Genomic DNA, 18,126 nt, shown 5'->3' with positions numbered 1-18,126 from the left:
TGGCTACAGCTCCAATTGGACCCCTAGCCTGGGAACCTCCGTATGCCATGGGAGCAGCACAAGAAATGGCAAAAAGACAAAAAAAAAAAAAAAAAAAAAAAAAAAAAAAAGAAGAATCCCACTTCAGTGGCTCAGGTCACTGCTTGGGTGCAGATTTGATCCCCTGGCCAGGTGCAGTGGGTTAAAGGATCCAGCATTGCCGCAGCTGTGGTGTAGGCCGGCAGCTGGGGCTTGAATTCAGTCCCCAGCCTGGAAACTTCCATATGCTGTGGGTGCAGCCATAAAAAGAAAAAAAAAAATTAAAAGGTGTGGAAATCTGGGCAAATGAAGTACAGAAAAAGAATAGGAGGACAAGTAAAACTAGAGGTAAGATTACCATATAAGAACCTACAGGTGCCCCTCAACTGTTAGAAGAAGTGGGAAAATTTGGATGAAGTTAGCCAGTGCCCAGAGCGGAGGAAAAAACACCGATTTTGTTTGTTTGTTTGTTTTTGGCTGTGTCCACAGCATGTAGAAATTTGCAGACCAGCAATCAAACCCGTGCCATGGCAGCAACCCAAGCAACCATAGTGACAGGTCCTTAACCCATTGCACCACAGGGGAACTCCACAAACACTAATTTCTTTTTGGTCTTTTTAGGGCCACACTGAGGTATTTGGAAGTTCCCAGGCTAGGGGTCAAATCAGAGTTGCAGATGCCGACCTACACCACAGCTACAGCAACGGCAGATCCTTAACCCACTGAGTGAGGCCAGGGATCAAACCCATGTCCTCCTAGATACCAGTCAGTTTCATTACCACTGAGCCACGACAGGAACTCCCTAAAACACTAATTTCTGAATGAAGACATTTGAAAATTGGTATATCAGTTACTTCTAATGAAAATCAAAAAGAGGCTTAAGAGTTCCTGCTGTGGCACAGTCAGTTAAGAATCTGACTGCAGCAACGTGAGTTGCTGCAGGGATGCAGGTTCGATCCCCAGCCCCGCACAGTGGGTTAAAAGATCCAGCATTGGAGTTCCTGCTGTGGTGCAACAGGATTGGCAGCATCTTGGGAGTGCTGGGACGAAGGTTCCGTCCCCTGCTCAGCACAGTGGGTTAAGGTTCTGGCATTGCTGCAGCTGTGGCTTAGGTCCGAAACTACAGCTTGCTGGTCCGGGAACTCCACATGCCCTGGGATGGGCCCCCCCGCCAAAAAAAGGATCTGGCATTGCCACAGCTCTGGTGTAAGGTGCAGCTGTGGCTCGGATTCAATCCCTAGCCTGGAACTCCCATATGCCATGGGTTTGGCCATTTAAAAAAAAAAGAGGCTTAATATACAAATATATAAATAGAGTCAGAAAGAAGGGGCTCAACAATGCTTTATACCAATATAATGTGATGGTAGTGCATAGAGATTGTAGGTATTTTATGTGAAAAATATGCTTTTAGACTTAATAGCAAATGGCAAAGACACTTGAGCTATCTCAGAGTGAGGCGCTGAGTCTGTTGGGGCTTAATAATGCTAATTTTTTTGTCGACCATAGTCATGCTTTAGAGCATCCGTCCCTGTGTGCACACAGGGCACTTCTGCTTGGTGCCTGAATTCCCACGTTAGGTCTGTACAGAGGCCCTATAGGTTCCCAGGATGGTTTCACACAGGCTCGCAGCCCTTCCTGGTGCTTTGCAGGGATGTGCAGTTAGAGCCTGAACAAGAAAGATGCTAATCATGTCATCCAGCCTACAGGGGAATGATCTGAACCTGCACCATGCAGCCCTCCCAGACAGAGTCTCCTGCTTTAGGAAACCAGAATACATGGCACGCTGACCTGTTGTGTGCGTGATGGTCCAGAGACACATCGTGCATTCAAATGCAGTCCTGAGACCAGATGGAGTAAATGCAGATCCACAAAGCTCTAGGCACTATGCTGCGTATTTTATATGCATCTTATTTTCATAATAATCCTATAAGGCAGAGGCCAAATTACTTCTTCTATTGAAGTGAATACCGAAGCTTGGTACTAGGTAGCAAGTAACTGAGCCCACATTAACTCCAGGCAATTGGGCTCCAGAGCTGCACTTTTTTTCTTTTTTTCTTTTTTTTTTTTTTTTCTCTTTTTTAGCTATTTCTTGGGCCACTCCCGAGGCATATGGAGGTTCCCAGGCTAGGGGTTGAATTGGAGCTGTAGCCACCAGCCTACGCCAGAGCCACAGCAACGCGGGATCCAAGCTGCGTCTGCAACCTACACCACAGCTCACGGCAACGCCGGATTGTTAACCCGCTGAGCAAGGGCAGGAACCGAACCCGCAACCTCATGGTTCCTAGTCGGATTCGTTAACCACTGCGCCACTACGGGAACTCCCAGAGCTGCACTTTTATTTATCTATTTACTTATTTCGTCTTTTTAGGGCCCCACCCGCAGCACATGGAGCTAGGGGTCTAATCAGAGCTACTGGTGCCAGCCTATGCCACAGACACAGCAATGCCAGATCCGAGCTGCGTCTGACCTACACCATAGCTCACATCAACACCAGATCCTTAACCCTCTGTGGCCAGGGATCGAATCCAAAACCTCATGGTTCCTAGTCGGATTCCTTTCTGCTGTGCCATGACAGAAACTCCTCAGAGCTGCACTTTTAGACCCAATGCTGGAAGAAATAATAGTCCATGGATGCCATCTCACACATAGATGGGGGGGGCAGTTAGCCCACAGTACTTTTAAAATCAGAATTAGTTACTACAGTGAGCAGCATAGTACCCTTCTCAAAGATGTCCCCACCTAAGCCCTGGACTATGCCAGTCTGTTAGTTGACAAGGCAAAAGGACTTTGCAGATGGGGAGGTTATCCCGGATTTCCTGGATGAACCCAGCGTCATCCCAAGAGTCCTCAAAAGTGGACGAGGAAGAGAAGAGAGCAGGGAGAGATGTGACTACTAAGAAATCGGAGTGATGTGAAGAAGACTCAGCTCACCGTTAATCACCGTTAAAAGCTGGAAAAGACAAAACAGATTCTTCCATCGAGCCTCCAGAAGAAATGCAGCCAGGCCAACACCTCGATCTTCAGCAGTAGACTCATTTCAGACTTCTGACCTCCAGAATGGTAAGGTAGCAAAATCTACGTCGTTTTAAGCCAAGTTTGTGGTAATTTGTTATTGCAGCAATAGAAAGCAAATAGGGCTGCTAATATATAAAATTTGGATGCTTTCACATGAAATCTTGCAAAATTAGTCCAGTGATGCCACCTCTTTGTTTTGTTTTGTTTTTGTTTGTTTTGGCTGGGCCCTCAGCAACTGGAAGTTCCCAGGCCAGAAATCAAACCTGCACCACAGTAGCAACCTGAGCCACTGAAGTGACAATGCTGTATCCTTACTGTGCTGTGCCACCAAGGAACTCCACAGTTGCCATCTCTAAACAATGGATGTAGAGTTCCCTGGTGCCTCTGCAGATTAAGGATCTGGCATTGTCACTGCTGCAGCTTGGATCACTGCTGTGGTGTGAGTTCGATCCCTGGCCTGGGAACTTCCACATGCCTCAGGCATGACCATAAAAATTTAAAAATAATAAAGAAAGGCTGTATCCCATTTTACTGCACACCTCCCCCCCCCCCCTTTTGGCTACACCTGGCTTCCTACCCTACCTAGTCATGCTTCCTACTTAGGTTTTGGAACCCTGTCTTGAGCTATGGTCTCCCAAACAGTAATCAAATTTCAGCGGTTAAAATGATTAACTGTCAATTATAACAATCCTTTCCTTTGTTTAATGTGACCTCGGGCTAGTTACTCTGCAAATGGAAGAAAACACCTGCTGTGGCTGTTTTAAAGGCAAAATCAGATAGTCAATGAAAAGTGCATTCCCCAGTTCTGGTAAAACCAGAGCGTAGTTAACATACGCTTGTGTCTCCTGCCTTTGAATATTTGGGTTATTTCTAATTTTTGGGAAGATCCTGAAAAGGAAATGCTGTTTTTCTCCCCCTTAGGCATATGGAGATTCCCAGGCTAGGGTCCAAGCGGAGCTACAGCTGCTGCATACACCACAGCAACGCCAGATCCGAGCTGCATCTGCTACCTACACCGCAATTCGGAGCAACGCCAGATCCTTAACCCACTGAGCTAGGCCAGGGATCGAACCAGCAACCTCATGTTTCCTAGTCGGATTCGTCCCCGCTGCGCCACAAGGAGAACTTCGCAATGCTTTTTATTCTATCCAGTTATTGACCGAGGTCATGTTTCTAGAAAGACGGAAAGAAAACCCTCTACCTCTTTGCAGGAACCCCTAGGAGGTTTTTCAACCGGACCACCTTACCTGGCAGTGACTCCCGCAAGCACGCACTCCGCCCCCAGGAGGGGGCGCCGCGGCCGCCGGTACCCGCCGGATGCTAATAAGCCTGGGGCCCCGCCCCCTACCGGAAGTCGCTGCAGCAGGAGGCGGGGCCTGCAGGCTCGGCACGGCTGCCGAGCGGGAGCCATGGCGGCCTCTGAGGCGGCGGCGGCGGCCGGGCCCGCGGCTCTGGCCTCGGGCGCCCCGGCCGGCCCGACGGCCGCAAGGGGAGCCGCCGCCGCCTCGGGCCCATGGGGACCCCCCGGGCGGCTGAGGGGCAGCCGGCCGCGACCCGCGGGGGCGAGGCAACAGTCCGCCGGTCCGGCGCCGCCGGCGCGGGAGCTCATCCAGCCGTCGGTGAGCGAGCTGTCCCGGGCCGTGCGGACCAACATCCTGTGCACGGTGCGCGGCTGCGGTAAGATCCTGCCCAACAGCCCCGCACTCAACATGCACCTGGTCAAGAGCCACCGCCTGCAGGTGAGCCCGCCGCGCACGGCGCCCCCCGGGGCCTGGCGCGACCAAGCGCCTGCCTCGGGCGCTCGGGGCCGAGGGCGCGGGTCCGACTCCCAGGGCGGGCGCGGGACGCGGACGGGAACGCGCCGGGGGTCCGGCCGCGGCGGAAGGCGCTTCGAGACCCTAAAACGGGCCAGACTGGTGAGGGAGCCCGGCAGGGAGAGTGGGAGCTAGAACGCAGGGAGGCGCAGCGCCGGGAAAACCCTGTGTCATGGCTCTGGGCTGCCAGGCTCGGACCGGCGGGACCCCCGGCCTCGCACCTGGCGGCCCGGGTCTTTCCCACGTCCGTCTCGTGAGCCCCCGCAGCTCCTCCATCCTATTGATGGGAAACCGATGACGCAGCCTGCGTAGGGCTGGGGTTTAAACCTGGGCTCGGCTTCCGAAGGCGGTGCTCTCTCCACCACACCCACAACACCTCCTTCAGGCCTCTAGGTCCTGCCCGGTTGTTGGCAGGGAGCTGCAGATTTGGCCCTCAGCTCGGGCGTCCCAGGCTTGACAGCGTCGGTGAAATCGGCTTTGCTCAGGCATGAGACCTAAGGGAAACTTCTCCCGCGGATCTGCTGTAAGAGGGGCCACGGTATAGAATAACAGGACAGTAGTCCGGACAGCCCTTCCGCCTTACGTCGGTTAGGGCGCTGATTTTCAGCCTTTAGTGCTCATCTGTAGAAAGCTTATTAAAAATCCAGATATCCAGCCCCACCCATTAAATCGTAATTTCCCCGTCATTTCAGCAGGAAGCTGCCTTCCACCACTTCTTGAAGTCTTCCTCTGCCGACAGTGACACTTCCAAAGCGTGTCACTGAAAGCAGTCTTGTGACTCTGTGGCTTTGGGCGGTCGGAATCGATTCGGGAGTAAGCTCAAATGACCTAGCCTGTTGTGTGTTCTCTCTGCCCTTCAGGTCAGTCTTCCTCAGAAACTTTTTTAGAATCAGGCTTCTGATAAGGTGGAACAGCAGAACGTTCGAGTTTATCGTCTGAGGTAGGGCCGATGTGTTAGCCATAAAGGGCAGTACTCTTCTAGCACCAACCCAGTATAGAGGCAACAACATTGTTACGTGCAGATGAGGGGGCACAGTCAGAAACAAACCTGGAGAGGTGAGCTGAGGAAGACCCTCCTGGTAGGGCTGGAATTATCCTCGGTTTGGGGGCTTCTTCCACGACACAAGTGCACTGACTCTGGGAATGGCCTTCAATCTCCTGTTTTCTCTTTCCTACTAAACTTTCGTGAAATACTTCCTTTTCTTAACCATATTTTGACTGGAGTGAATGAACCATGTATTTGTAGGAATCCTACAGCCTAATCCGTGGTTTCACTTTAGCTCGTATATAGCAACCATCACCCACCTTCAGTATCACCCCTCAGTAATAGACACTAAGGCAGACATCTCTAAGCACAGAGGAAGTTGCCAGTCTAACCAGGATGCTCTTCCTGTTGGTCTGAACAACAGTCACTCTAACAAGCACTTTTTGTGTGTGTGTGTGTGTGTGTGTGGCCTTCCCCGCAGCATGTGGAAATACCAGGTCAGGGATCGAACCCGCACCACTGCAGTGACAACACCAGATCCTTAACCCACTAAGCCACCAGGGAACTCCGAACAAGCACTAACACTTTGTGTCGTTCTTATCTATAGAATTGCTGTCAGAAGCTGTATCTCTCTCAAAACTTTGTGGAGCATCTGTTAAGCATAAAGATACCATGTACTTGCTGGGACTAGTTTGGTAGTACAGGTTTATTTCTAATTATGTTTTTAAAATATGTAAGGTTCAGGAATTCTGAAGATAACAATCCTGAGCATATAATTGGCCTAAGAAGGATGAATATGTTGGGAGTTCCCTTTGTGACTCAGTGGTTAACGAACCCAACTAGGATCATGAGGATACGGGTTTGATCCATGGCCTCCCTCAGTGGCTTAAAGATCCAGCGTTGCTGTGAGCTGTGGTGTAGGTCGCAGACACAGCTAGGTCCCAGGTTGCTGTGGATGTGGTGTAAGCCAGCGGCTGTAGGTCCAATTCGACCCCTAGGGTTCGGCCCTAAAAAGGAAAAAAAAAAAAAGAATGACTCTGTTTGGGGCAAATACAAATTTTTTTGACAGTCAGATCTTTACTTAGGATTTTAGCATGACGGAGCATCAGTATCCTCCCTTGCTTAGAGCCAGTGTGAAGCCATTCTTCTAGTCCCAGCCCTTTTCCAGATTTCTCTTGTCTAAAGATAGCACCGTACACTCGAGATGCCTTTCTTAACTGAAAACATTGAACAACTGAAAAATGGAGTCCCCTGTGTTTACTTCCTCAGTCACTGGGAGACCTGTTTCAACAGGAATCAAAGAAACTCGCCCGGAACTGTTGTTTTTTCTTTGTCAAACAGGCTCCCTTTCCTGCCCTGTTCTGCTTTTCTAACCATGATGCCCAGCAGCCCCTGAGCATCTGCTGTCTTGGTGGAAAGGGGGTTGTTTTTAATGAGGGTGACCTGTGTGACAAAACAGCCATATCTGTGTAGTGTTACCACAGTGTCATGAGTCCATACGCTTGGTTGGGATCTCCAGTAGCAGGCCTTTGGGTTCAAACATTACTCTTTACACTGATGTTCTCAAAGTATCGGAAGTGGGGAGAGGGAAGAAGGAGGCCTAAGGACGAGAGCTGACTTGGGAGCACCCTGTGGTTTTGAGAGAGATCTGTGTTTGGACCAGAGACTCCACTACCAGTCAGGTGGGCTCCTGCTAGCCCTGAAGCTTGAGTATAACTGCCTGGCAGATCTGCGTCATATTCAGTGGAGATTTTCCCTTTGTTCTCTTGGTTACAGCTACTTACATAATTCTAGCTTCTTTCCTAGGGTTTTTTCCCTCCCTAGATTATGTTAATCTTTTGTTCCCTTCCCCATTAGTTGCTGTAAGCTTCTTTATTTTAATCTTTCTTGGGGAGATACCTGGCCCTCAGGCACATAGTCCCTTTTATGATTAACAAATCCTTCTCTTTTTTTTTAAATGATTTTTATTTTTTCCACTATACTTCTTTTACAGTGTTCTGTCAATTTCTACTGTACAGCAAAGTGACCCAGTCACACATACATACATATACATTCTTTTTCTCACACTATCCTCCATTATGTTCCATCATAAGTGACTAGATGTAGTTCCCTGTGCTATACAGAAGGATCTCATTGCTTATCCACTCCAAATGCAATAGTTTGCATCTATTAACCCCAGACTCCCAGTCCATCCCACTCCCTCCCCCTCCCTCTTGGCAACCACAGGTCTGTTCTCCAAGTCCATGAGTTTCTTTTCTGTGGAAAGATTCATTTGTGCCGTAGATTAGATTCCAGACATAAGTGATATCATATGGTATTTGTCTTTCTCTTTCTGACTTGCTTCACTTAGTATGAGAGTCTCTAGTTCCAACCATGTTGCTGCAGATGGCATTATTTTGTTCTTTTTATGGCTGAGTAGTATTCCATTGCGTATATGTACCACAGCTTCTTTATCCATTCATCTGTTGATGGACATTTAGGTTGTTTCCATGTCTTGGCTATTGTGAATAGTGCCTCTGTGAACATACAGGTGCATGTATCTTTTTCAGGGAAAGTTTTGTTTGGATACATGCCCCAGAATGGGACTGCTAGATCATATGGTAGCTCTTTATTTAGTTTTTTGAGGTACTTCCATACTGTTTTCCATAGTAATTGTACCAATTTACATTCCCACCAACAGTGTAGGAGGGTTCCCTTTTCTCCACACCCTCTCCAGCATTTGTTATTTGTTAACCTGTTAATGATGGCCATTCTGACCAGTGTGAGGTGGTACCTCATAGTAGTTTTAATTTGCATTTCTCTAATTAGTGATGTTGAACATTTTTTCATGTGCCTGTTGGCCATGTGTATATCTTCTTTGTAAAAATGTCTATCGGGGCTTTTGCCCATTTTTCCATTGGGTTGTTGGGGGTTTTTTTGCTGTTGAGTTGTATAAATTGTTTGTATATTTTAGAGATTAAGCCCTTGTCGGTTGCATCATGATTAACAAATCCTTCTGAAGGATGATAGGTAAAAGTGGGTGAATTGTAACGTGTAAGGTACACGCTACCTTTGGGTCTGTGTGGGTTCTTAAGATTTATGCCTGTGTTCCATATCGTGTAAGGAAATCTGGAAACATCCTAGTCCAACCTTGCCTACAGGTAGGCTCCGTGGAGAATTAAAAGCTGGTGATTCAGGCAAGAAGAAGAGTGGGAATAAATGGGCATTGCTTGATTGTTAGAGTCTTTTATTACTCATTGTTTGAAAATAGTGGACAGGAGGACCCTTAAAAACCAGCAACACATTTTTAAAACATGGCTTAGTGAGGTTTATGTTATGTTCAGTCCAGGGGTTTGCTCTTAATGGTGTGCCAGGATTTTTTTTTTTTTTTTTTTTTTAAGGAAAGGAAAGGTTCCAAGTTGCTCTACAGATCAGATGGTGCAAAAACTTATACTTTAAATTTACAATAAGACAACAAAATGAACTACTTTTCTTAGATATTCTTCTATGAAGGCAGAGAGATGCTAGAGTAGCTATAATGCCCTTATTTTTCTGCCATGATTCTTACAATCCTTTCCTTTTTCTTTTTTTTCTTTTTTTTTTTTTCTTTTTTGCCTTTTAGGGCCGCGCTTGCGGCATCTGGAGGCTGGAATGTATATATATATAGCACTTCAGAATGAAAACATCACTTTCTTACTGCAGTTCATATTTTATTGTGCCATCACTGTTATCTCCTCTGTTCTCATCTCAGAGTTTATTGTCTCTGAACAAGAATGGGAAGAAGGTCAGGAACTCAGGTGGTGCTAGCGAGGGCTGAGGAATTGGCCCTCAGAAAGGAGAAAACCAAACAGTATCAAGTTGTCGTTGTCCTTGTAATGAGAGCAACAGGGAGATCATTGATTCCAGTACAGCTGCCGTTAGTCTCATCCCGGTGCATGATACACTTTTGACTTAGACGTTCATTTGAATGTAATCAGTATAATGCCCCAAGTTTTTTTTTGTTTGTTTGTTTTTTGTCTTTTTTGCTATTTCTTGGGCCGCTCCCGCGGCACATGGAGGTTCCCAGGCTAGGGGTTGAATCGGAGCTGTAGCCACCGGCCTACGCCAGAGCCACAGCAACGTGGGATCCGAGCCGCGTCAGCAACCTACACCGCAGCTCACGGCAACGCCAGATCGTTAACCCACTGAGCAAGGGTAGGGACCGAACCCGCAACCTCATGATTCCTAGTCGGATTCGTTAACCACTGCACCACGACGGGAACTCCCAATGCCCCAAGTTTTTATGGAACATTTAATCTTTTTAAAACACTCCTAGGGTTCTCTTGCGCACTGGGTTAAGGATCTGGTGTTGTCACTGCTGTGGCATGGATTCGATCCCTGCCCAGGAACTTATACATGCCTTGGGTGCAATCAAAAAAAAAAAAAAAAAAAATCCCCAAATGCAACAGAAGATATATATTCCTCTCCTTGAAAAGGTTTGGGAAATTTTAAGTAGTTCCATTAGATATAACAAAGAAATGACAGAAAAGAAGGGTGGTTGGAAGCTATATAGTACAGGACTTTGTCCTAATTGCTAGAGGAACTTGGACTTGGTTGTATTGAGGTGCTATTGAAAACATCCAGGAGGAGTTCCCATCGTGGCTCAGTGCTTAACGAACCTGACTGGCATCCATGAGGATGCAGGTTTGATCTCTGGCCTCACTCAGTGGGTTAAGGATCCAGCTTTGCCAAGAGCTGTGGTGTAGGTGGCAGATGCGGCTCGGATCCCGAGTTGCTGTGGCTCTAGCGTAGGCTATCGGCTATAGCTCTGATTAGACCCCTAGCCTGGGAACCTCCATATGCCGCGAGTGTGGCCCTAAAAAGAGAGAAAGACAACAAAAAAAAAAAAAAGAAAAGAAAATATCTGAATGAGGTAATGACATGGTCAGAGCTATACCTATGTGAATCTGGCAAAGTGTGAATAAAAAAAGAGATTGAAATTCTAGAAATTAGTTAGGTTACTGACAAAATCCAAACAGAGTCAGGAGAACTAATGCTTGTAGCAGTGCAAAAAGAAAGGCAAGTGGTAGAAGACATTTTAAAAGAATAACTCTTGGAGTTCCCTGGTGGCTCAGTGGGTTAAGGAGCCAGTGTTGCTGTGGTTCAGGTTCCTGCTGTGGCATGGGCTTGATCCCTGGCCCCAGAACTTCCATGTGCTGGAGTGCAGTAAAGAATAAAATGAAATGAAATGAAATGAAATGAAATGAAATGAAATGAAATGAAATGAAATAAATAAAATAAATAAAATAAAATAAATAAATAAAAATAAATAAATAAATAAAATAAAATAAAATAAATAAAATATTGCCAAAACATGAAAGCAACCACAATATCCTTCAGTGGGTAAATGGATAATAAATGGTGGAACATATGGACAGTGGAGTATTACTCAGCACTCAAAAGAAATGAGCTGTCGGAGCTCCCAGTGTGTCACAGCCAGATCAGTGGATATCTTGGGAGTGCTTGTGAGAGTTCATTCCTCAGCCTGGCACAGTGGATTAAGGATCCAGTGTTGCCGCATCCTGGCTGGGAAGCTCAGAGCACAGTGCCTGTATTCAAACGACTATGTAAAAGTTGTGTCAGCTAGCTTAGGTGCTTTAGGGGGCAGTGTGGTCATCAGAGAAAGTCACAGTGCTCTCTCAGGAAGTCCTAGGTCAGAGTCAGCAGAGGTTTTTACTAATTATTGGGGTGGGATAAAAAGGAAGGGAAGACTTTAAGGGTGATACCAAGTCTTAAGCCCGAGAAGATATAAATGTACCATTTACAAATGGAGAAGCTGGCTTTAAGGGCAGAGATTTTAAGTTTAAACGGAGGAATGTTATAGGAATGAGAACGTTTTCATTTTCTTTTTTTCTTTTTTTGGCCGTCCCAGGAGTTCCTGGGCCAGGGATCAGATCCAAGCCACAGTTGTGACCTACACCATTGCTGCAGCAACACCTGGTCCTTTAATCCATTGTGCCAGGCCAGGGATCAAACCTGGCCTGTGTCCTGGTGCTGCAGAGACGCTATCGATCCTGTTGCACCACAGTGGGAACTCCTAGAACATTTTCATCATCCTAAAAGGACCCTTGTGCCCATCTTTCATCGTTCCTTGCTGTCACTCCCAGCTTGTTCTATTGGTTTTTCGGTTTGTTTGGTTTTTTTTAAATAATTGTTTAGGGAGGTCCAATTCCAGCTCAGAGGGTTAAGAACCCAACTAATATCCATGAGGATGCAGTTTGATCCCTGACCTCATTCGGTGGGTAAGGATCTGGCATGCTACGGTGTAGGTCTCAGACATGGCTTGGATCCCACGTTACTGTGGCTGTGGCATAGGCCGGCAGCTTGCAGCTGCAATTTGACCCCTAGCCTAGCAACTTCCATATGCCGCACATGCGGCCCTAAAAAGAAAAAAGTAATAATTTTCTAATGTAATTTTTCTTTTGCAGGATGGCATAGTGAATCCAACAATAAGAAAAGATTTGAAAACTGTACCGAAATTCTACTGTTGTCCAATTGAAGGATGCCCTAGAGGCCCTGACAGACCGTTTTCTCAATTTTCTCTTGTAAAACAGGTATCTTATCTTGGGTATACTTGTCTGAGAATGAAATGCAGAAATGCAGATGTCATAAACCTAATGTGTATTCTAGGTAATTACCAATCATAACTAGAGAATGAAGCAGAAAGCTGCTTGTAAGGGCAGCAGCCCAAAGGAGAAAAGGAGTGGGGTGTAAGCAAAGGAGACGTGGCTTGTTCCGGTGGGGAAGAGGTCCAGAAGCGGATTTGGAGAGAAAGAAGAGAAGAGCAGGTCAGCAGAGGAGGATAAAATATGTATATCCAGGAGGTCCCATCGTGGCTCAGTGGTTAACGAACCTGGCTAGTATCCATGAGGACGCAGGTTCGATCCCTGGCCTCAATCAGTGGGTTAAGAATCTGGCGTTGCCGTGAGCTGTGGTGTAGGTCGAAGACACAGCTCAGATCCACTGTTGCTGTGGGTGGGTGTAGGCCAGCAGGTGCAGTTCCGATTCCACCCTTAGCCTGGGAACCTCCATATGCCGTGGGTATGGCCCTAAAAAGAAAAGAAAAAAAAAAATGCGCATTTCCAGATCTCTGTGTGAATCTGGATGATTTCAAGGTCGGGGAGCAAAGGCATAAAGGAGATGTTCTACCCAGGGAGTGAGAAGCTGCAGGAAAAAAATTTCAGAAGCGTCTGTCTAAGGAGGGAGGGACCCAGCCAGTCGGGAACAAGGTGATTCTGGATTGGAGGACATCGGTAGCTGAACTACTTCCCTGAGGGTTTGCTGAAGGGGATCCTGAGAAAAGCATGCAAGGTTTGTAGATCAGAACCTAGATGGTGGATACTGGGGATTGTTTCCCAGTCTCCTCAACTTTTCCTTAAGCCAGAGTGATAGGGAGAAGAAGCTGACGATAAATTGCAGTCTGCCTGCTTTCACTTTCTTTTGATTTGAACTGCTGTATTTCATCATGTAAAGCCAGTGTTAATTTTGGCATGTTGATGGTGATTTTGAAATGCTTTGAGCAGTTCCAGTTTTTCATTTTCATCTTTTTGTATTCTTCCTAGCACTTTATGAAAATGCATGCTGAAAAGAAGCATAAATGTAGTAAGTGCAGCAATTCATATGGCACTGAATGGGACTTGAAAAGACACGCAGAGGATTGTGGCAAGACCTTCCAGTGCACGTGCGGCTGTCCCTATGCCAGCAGAACTGCACTGCAGTCCCACATCTACCGAACTGGCCACGAGATCCCTGCAGAACACAGGTAAAGGGCGGCAATGGCGGCCCAGGAGCCAGTAGCTCTGGGACGAGTTTCAAACGAAACCTGGAGAACTGTTAGTGGGGCGAGAAAAGATGTGACATGTGGACGGGGACTTTGGGAAATGGCAGTACTCGCAGGTGACCCATTTGTTCTTCTTGTACCACCTCCGTTCCAAGGTCCCTTAACATTGCCAGTTAAATCTTTCGGGTTTTCAGTTCTTCAGAAACTTTCAGCATTTTCTGCTAAGAGAGATACTAGATTGTTGATGAGTTTTTATCATGAAGCCATGCTTCATTTGAAAGGTCAGGTTTATATTTGGACTAATAGCCTCCTGCTTCAGAAATGATAATAGTTGCATTATATAATCTGTTGGCTTCCTGATGCTTACGGATCTAAATTGAGTTCTAATACTTAGAGCTTTACCCCCAACAGAGGTATGCTTCCTCTTTCCCTGTGTGCATGTTTCTGAACATCTATCTATTGTAAAATGGGCCGAGTTACAAAAGAAGGGATTTCTCTTTGCTGGGTTGAATCTGACCCAGCAAATCTCTGCTTTAGATGTGGGCAGTAGTGTTTGTAATTAGTGAAGATACAGTGCCAGGGTTGATGAAGAAAGCTGCAGTTTGAAATTGTTTTTCCCTTTTTACTTGGTCACTGTTTTCAGGGATCCACCTAGTAAAAAAAGGAAAATGGAAAACTGCCTGCACAACCAGAAGCTGTCCAGTAAGACTGTTGAATCACTGCGTAACCAACCAACCCCTAGGCCAGACACTCAAGAACTAGAAACCTCAGAAATAAAGCTGGCGGCTTCTTTCGAAGACTCTTGCAGCACTAATGCCAGAAAGCAGACTCTGACACCACCTCCAAGGTATCCTCAGAAGTTGCTTTTACCAAAGCCCAAAGTGGCCTTGGTAAAACTCCCCGTTATGCAGTTTTCTCCTGTGCCTGTCTTTGTGCCTACGGCAGACTCCTCAGCCCAGCCTGTGGTGTTGGGTGTCGATCAGCAGGGCGCTGCCCCCAGTGCTGTGCACTTACTGCCCTTGTCCATAGGGACCCTGATCCTCGGCCTGGATTCAGAGGCCTGCTCTCTCAAGGAGAGCCTCCCTCTTTCAAAAATTGTAAATCCTGTTGCTGTTGAGCCAGTTAGCACAGGTGTTCAAGTGAACTTGGGTAAAAGTCCATCGAACCCTTTACAAGAACTAGGGAGCCCCTGTCAGAAGAACAGCATCTCTTCAATCAACGTACAGACAGATCTGTCTTACACCACACAACCCTTTATACCTTCTCCGCAGTGGGCTAGCCCTGATTCCTCTGTATCGTCTTGTTCTCAAACTGATTTGACGTTTGGCTCTCAAGTTTCCCTTCCCATTAGTGTTCATACGCAGACTTTTTTGCCCAGTTCTAAGGTGACCTCATCTATAGCTGCTCAGACTGATGGGTTTATAGAGGCCTGTTTCCAGCCGGGTGGGATCTCCAGAGAAACTCAAACCAGTGGAATGCAAAGCCCGGCAGATGCTCGAGAACAGATGGACCAAGCTGTAATGTGTGGAGACATTTTTGAGAGTGTCCATTCATCATATGGTGTTTCTGCAGACAATATTATAAGCAGCAGCCTAGTAGCAGAGACTGTAACTCATGGTTTGTTACCTCAGAACCACCCCAAAATTTTGAGTCAAGATATTGAGAAATCTGCACCAATTATAAACTTTAGCACACAGAATAGTTTGCTTCCTTCACAGAACATGACAGATAATCAGACCCAAACCATAGATTTACTAAGCGACCTAGAAAACATCCTGTCAAGTAATCTGCCTGCCCAGACATTGGACAATCGTGGTCTTTTGTCTGACGCAAATACTGGACCTGACACCCAGCTCCCATCTGGCCCAGCCCAGAATCCTGCAATTGATTTTGATATCGAAGAGTTCTTTTCAGCTTCAAATATCCAGACCCAAACTGAGGAGAGTGAGCTTAGCACCATGACCACTGAGCCAGTCTTGGAGTCGCTGGACATAGAGACCCAAACTGACTTCTTGCTGGCAGACACCTCTGCCCAGTCCTACACTTGTCGGGGAAACTCTAACTTCTTAGGCCTTGAAATGTTTGACACACAGACACAGACGGACTTGAACTTCTTTTTAGACAGTAGCCCTCATCTGCCTCTGGGAAGTATTCTGAAACACTCCAGCTTCTCCATGAGTACCGATTCGTCTGACACAGAGACCCAGACTGAAGGAATCTCTGCTGCTAAAAACATCCCTGCTCTGGAAAGCAAAGTGCAGTTGAACAGCGCAGAAACACAAACCATGAATTCTGGCTTTGAGACTTTGGGGAGCTTATTCTTCACCAGCAATGAAACGCAGACAGCAATGGATGACTTTCTTCTGGCCGATTTGGCCTGGAACACGATGGAATCTCAGTTCAGCTCTGTAGAAACCCAGACGTGTGCAGAACTGCACCCGGTCTCCAACTTCTAAGGGTGGAGTCGGCGTGGGGACTGGCATTTGCACCTCCCCTCTGGCTTTAGGGAGGGAGAAGGGGGACAGCAGTATTAACTCTACTGAATGTAGTTGATGATCCAGTTACTTCGATTCTTTGAGGTTCTTTGCCTTTTGTACTTGTAAACATGAAATTTGTGTAAAAACCTGTGAGTATTATAAAGTGTAAGATGTTGATCTCAAAATGATTGTTTTTGTGTCGCCTACATTTGCCCTTTCAGTGTAGTCTTCCCTTCTTTTAAAAAAAAATGTATTTCATACCTTTAAAACCCATCTAGCTGTTCAGCTGAAGCCAAGCTCACCAGGACTAGGGTACAAACTTTTCAAATCTTCAAAACATTGTAGTTCAAAGTATGACTTAAATTGCACCTAAAATATTTTTTGCCAGTGCTTGTTAGAAATTCCTGTTTCACGGTAATACCTAAAGATATCTGATGCTGCACCATCAGATTGAAACACCAGCGCTTAGATGGTTTGAGACTCGTGTCGCCTGCAGCTTCATCTGCTGTGCCATCTTACTCTTCCCCAGTTTGAAGACAAAAGGAAAGCTCCAGTTGTCTTTAGCGCCTGCCAGTTTTCCTCTAGTCAGTGCCATCCTTCCTCTACATGCACCGTTACCGATGCCGCTGTACGTATATAGTACTTTCCTCACAGGAGGTGTCGCTGTAAAATATTTGCTTCAGGAAGTAGCGGCAAGCACTTAGTATAAACAGCGATCTTTCTAGTCTGAACGACAGTACGTCACCGCACTGTGGCAAGGCTGGGCCTCGGGACCATGCCCGTTGGCTCTCACTGGAGTGTGCCCTACGAGCGCCCTCCTCTTCCTCCCACAGTCGGCCGACCAGTGACTCCGAGTGTGGTCACTCTAAATGTTAAGAGGAAAAAATGTCTGGAGAAAAGGACATTCCCCGCTAAATTTCAGTACTTGGCGTGAACCTGACAGGGCAGGAGTGCAGTCGACAGTTGTGTCAAAGTGAATCTTGTCATCCACCTCTCACTTTTTCCTTGAGTGAGGAAACACACTGGTCTCGCAAGGACAGTGTTTGTGCCTTGAGGATAGCAGTTAGAGTCTAGAGCCGTCTAAGCTATGGCGTTTTGCATTTTGTCGTTCCAAGGGGGGAATACCATCCAAGAAAGTGAGGTGAAGACTGACGGCTTCGGTAATCAAGAACATGTGTGTTTTGAGATGGATGTGTGATCAGGTCTGCTTTGGGGGGTTATTTAGGACATCCTGAGTTCTCGATTGTTGGCCAACTTCCAGGCAAGTAGAAATCAGTGAAGCCTGTAAACTTTTCTAAGTTTATCGCAAAAAAAATGCTGTGTTCCTTCTGTGGCATGTGCTTCGCTGCTGAAGGCTAAATCCTCAAAAGAAATAAAACGAAGGAGGGGACTAAGAATTCGTTAAAGTAAATCAGTGGTGTTGCTACTAATTCCTGTCCTCAAGAATTGTGGGTACTGGATAAGTGACATCTCCTGCACAGACGAACTCAACCTGGTAGATGAAAGCTTGCTTTGGTCACAGTTGCCTACGAATATGGGTTTCCAAACAAACATAAAGCCTTAACTTAGAATTTCATTATGTTTTAGAATCATCACTGCCTTAATGTTCAAACATCTATTTAAGTTCTCCTGCTAAAGGAGAAATGCATGTTTGTTGATGGCTTTTTGTAAATAGATACGCAGCGATCTATGGCTTTAAATTTCTTGTGTGTTTCTGTGACATTGTTTGTTAATCCAGCCTATTGAGTTATTTACAGAAAAATGGAGCATGTAATATTCATGTACAAGTAAGAACTGTCTCCCCAAACCTTAGTTACCTGAATTGTTCTAAGATTATTTGTAAAAGCTGAAACTCAGTGATTAAAAAGTGAGAATTCTACCCATTTTTGCGAATTCTTCAACATACTCATAATGTGACTGACTTTGTGGCCTTAACGTTTCATAAACTGATCATGTTCTGAAAGTTACATGATGAAATGACAATGCCTAGTTATTTTCATTATTATTTACCTTTGTTCA

General features: G+C 46.2%; 1 protein-coding gene across 1 annotated transcript; it reads left to right on the top strand.

Annotated features, from left to right (window-relative positions):
- On the top strand, positions 4,403-18,086 carry ATMIN (ATM interactor). Its single transcript, XM_021097045.1, has 4 exons — positions 4,403-4,772; positions 12,279-12,404; positions 13,413-13,612; positions 14,274-18,086. The coding sequence occupies exons 1-4, from the start codon at positions 4,443-4,445 to the stop codon at positions 16,084-16,086; spliced, it is 2,469 nt and encodes an 822-aa protein (XP_020952704.1). The 5' UTR covers positions 4,403-4,442; the 3' UTR covers positions 16,087-18,086.

Source organism: Sus scrofa, chromosome 6 (genome assembly GCF_000003025.6).
Source record: "Sus scrofa isolate TJ Tabasco breed Duroc chromosome 6, Sscrofa11.1, whole genome shotgun sequence".
In the NCBI taxonomy this organism is placed as follows: Eukaryota; Metazoa; Chordata; class Mammalia; order Artiodactyla; family Suidae; genus Sus; species Sus scrofa.
The sequence above is the reverse complement of the archived record's forward strand: the minus strand, read 5'-3'. Positions and strand labels throughout refer to the sequence as shown.

Excerpts from the sequence above, each read along its gene's own strand:
- ATMIN (XM_021097045.1), top strand. The coding sequence starts at position 4,443 with ATGGCGGCCTCTGAGGCGGCGGCGGCGGCCGGGCCCGCGGCTCTGGCC. Across the intron at positions 12,405-13,412 it reads AATTTTCTCTTGTAAAACAG|CACTTTATGAAAATGCATGC; the intron begins GTATCTTATCTT and ends TATTCTTCCTAG. Across the intron at positions 13,613-14,273 it reads GAGATCCCTGCAGAACACAG|GGATCCACCTAGTAAAAAAA; the intron begins GTAAAGGGCGGC and ends CACTGTTTTCAG.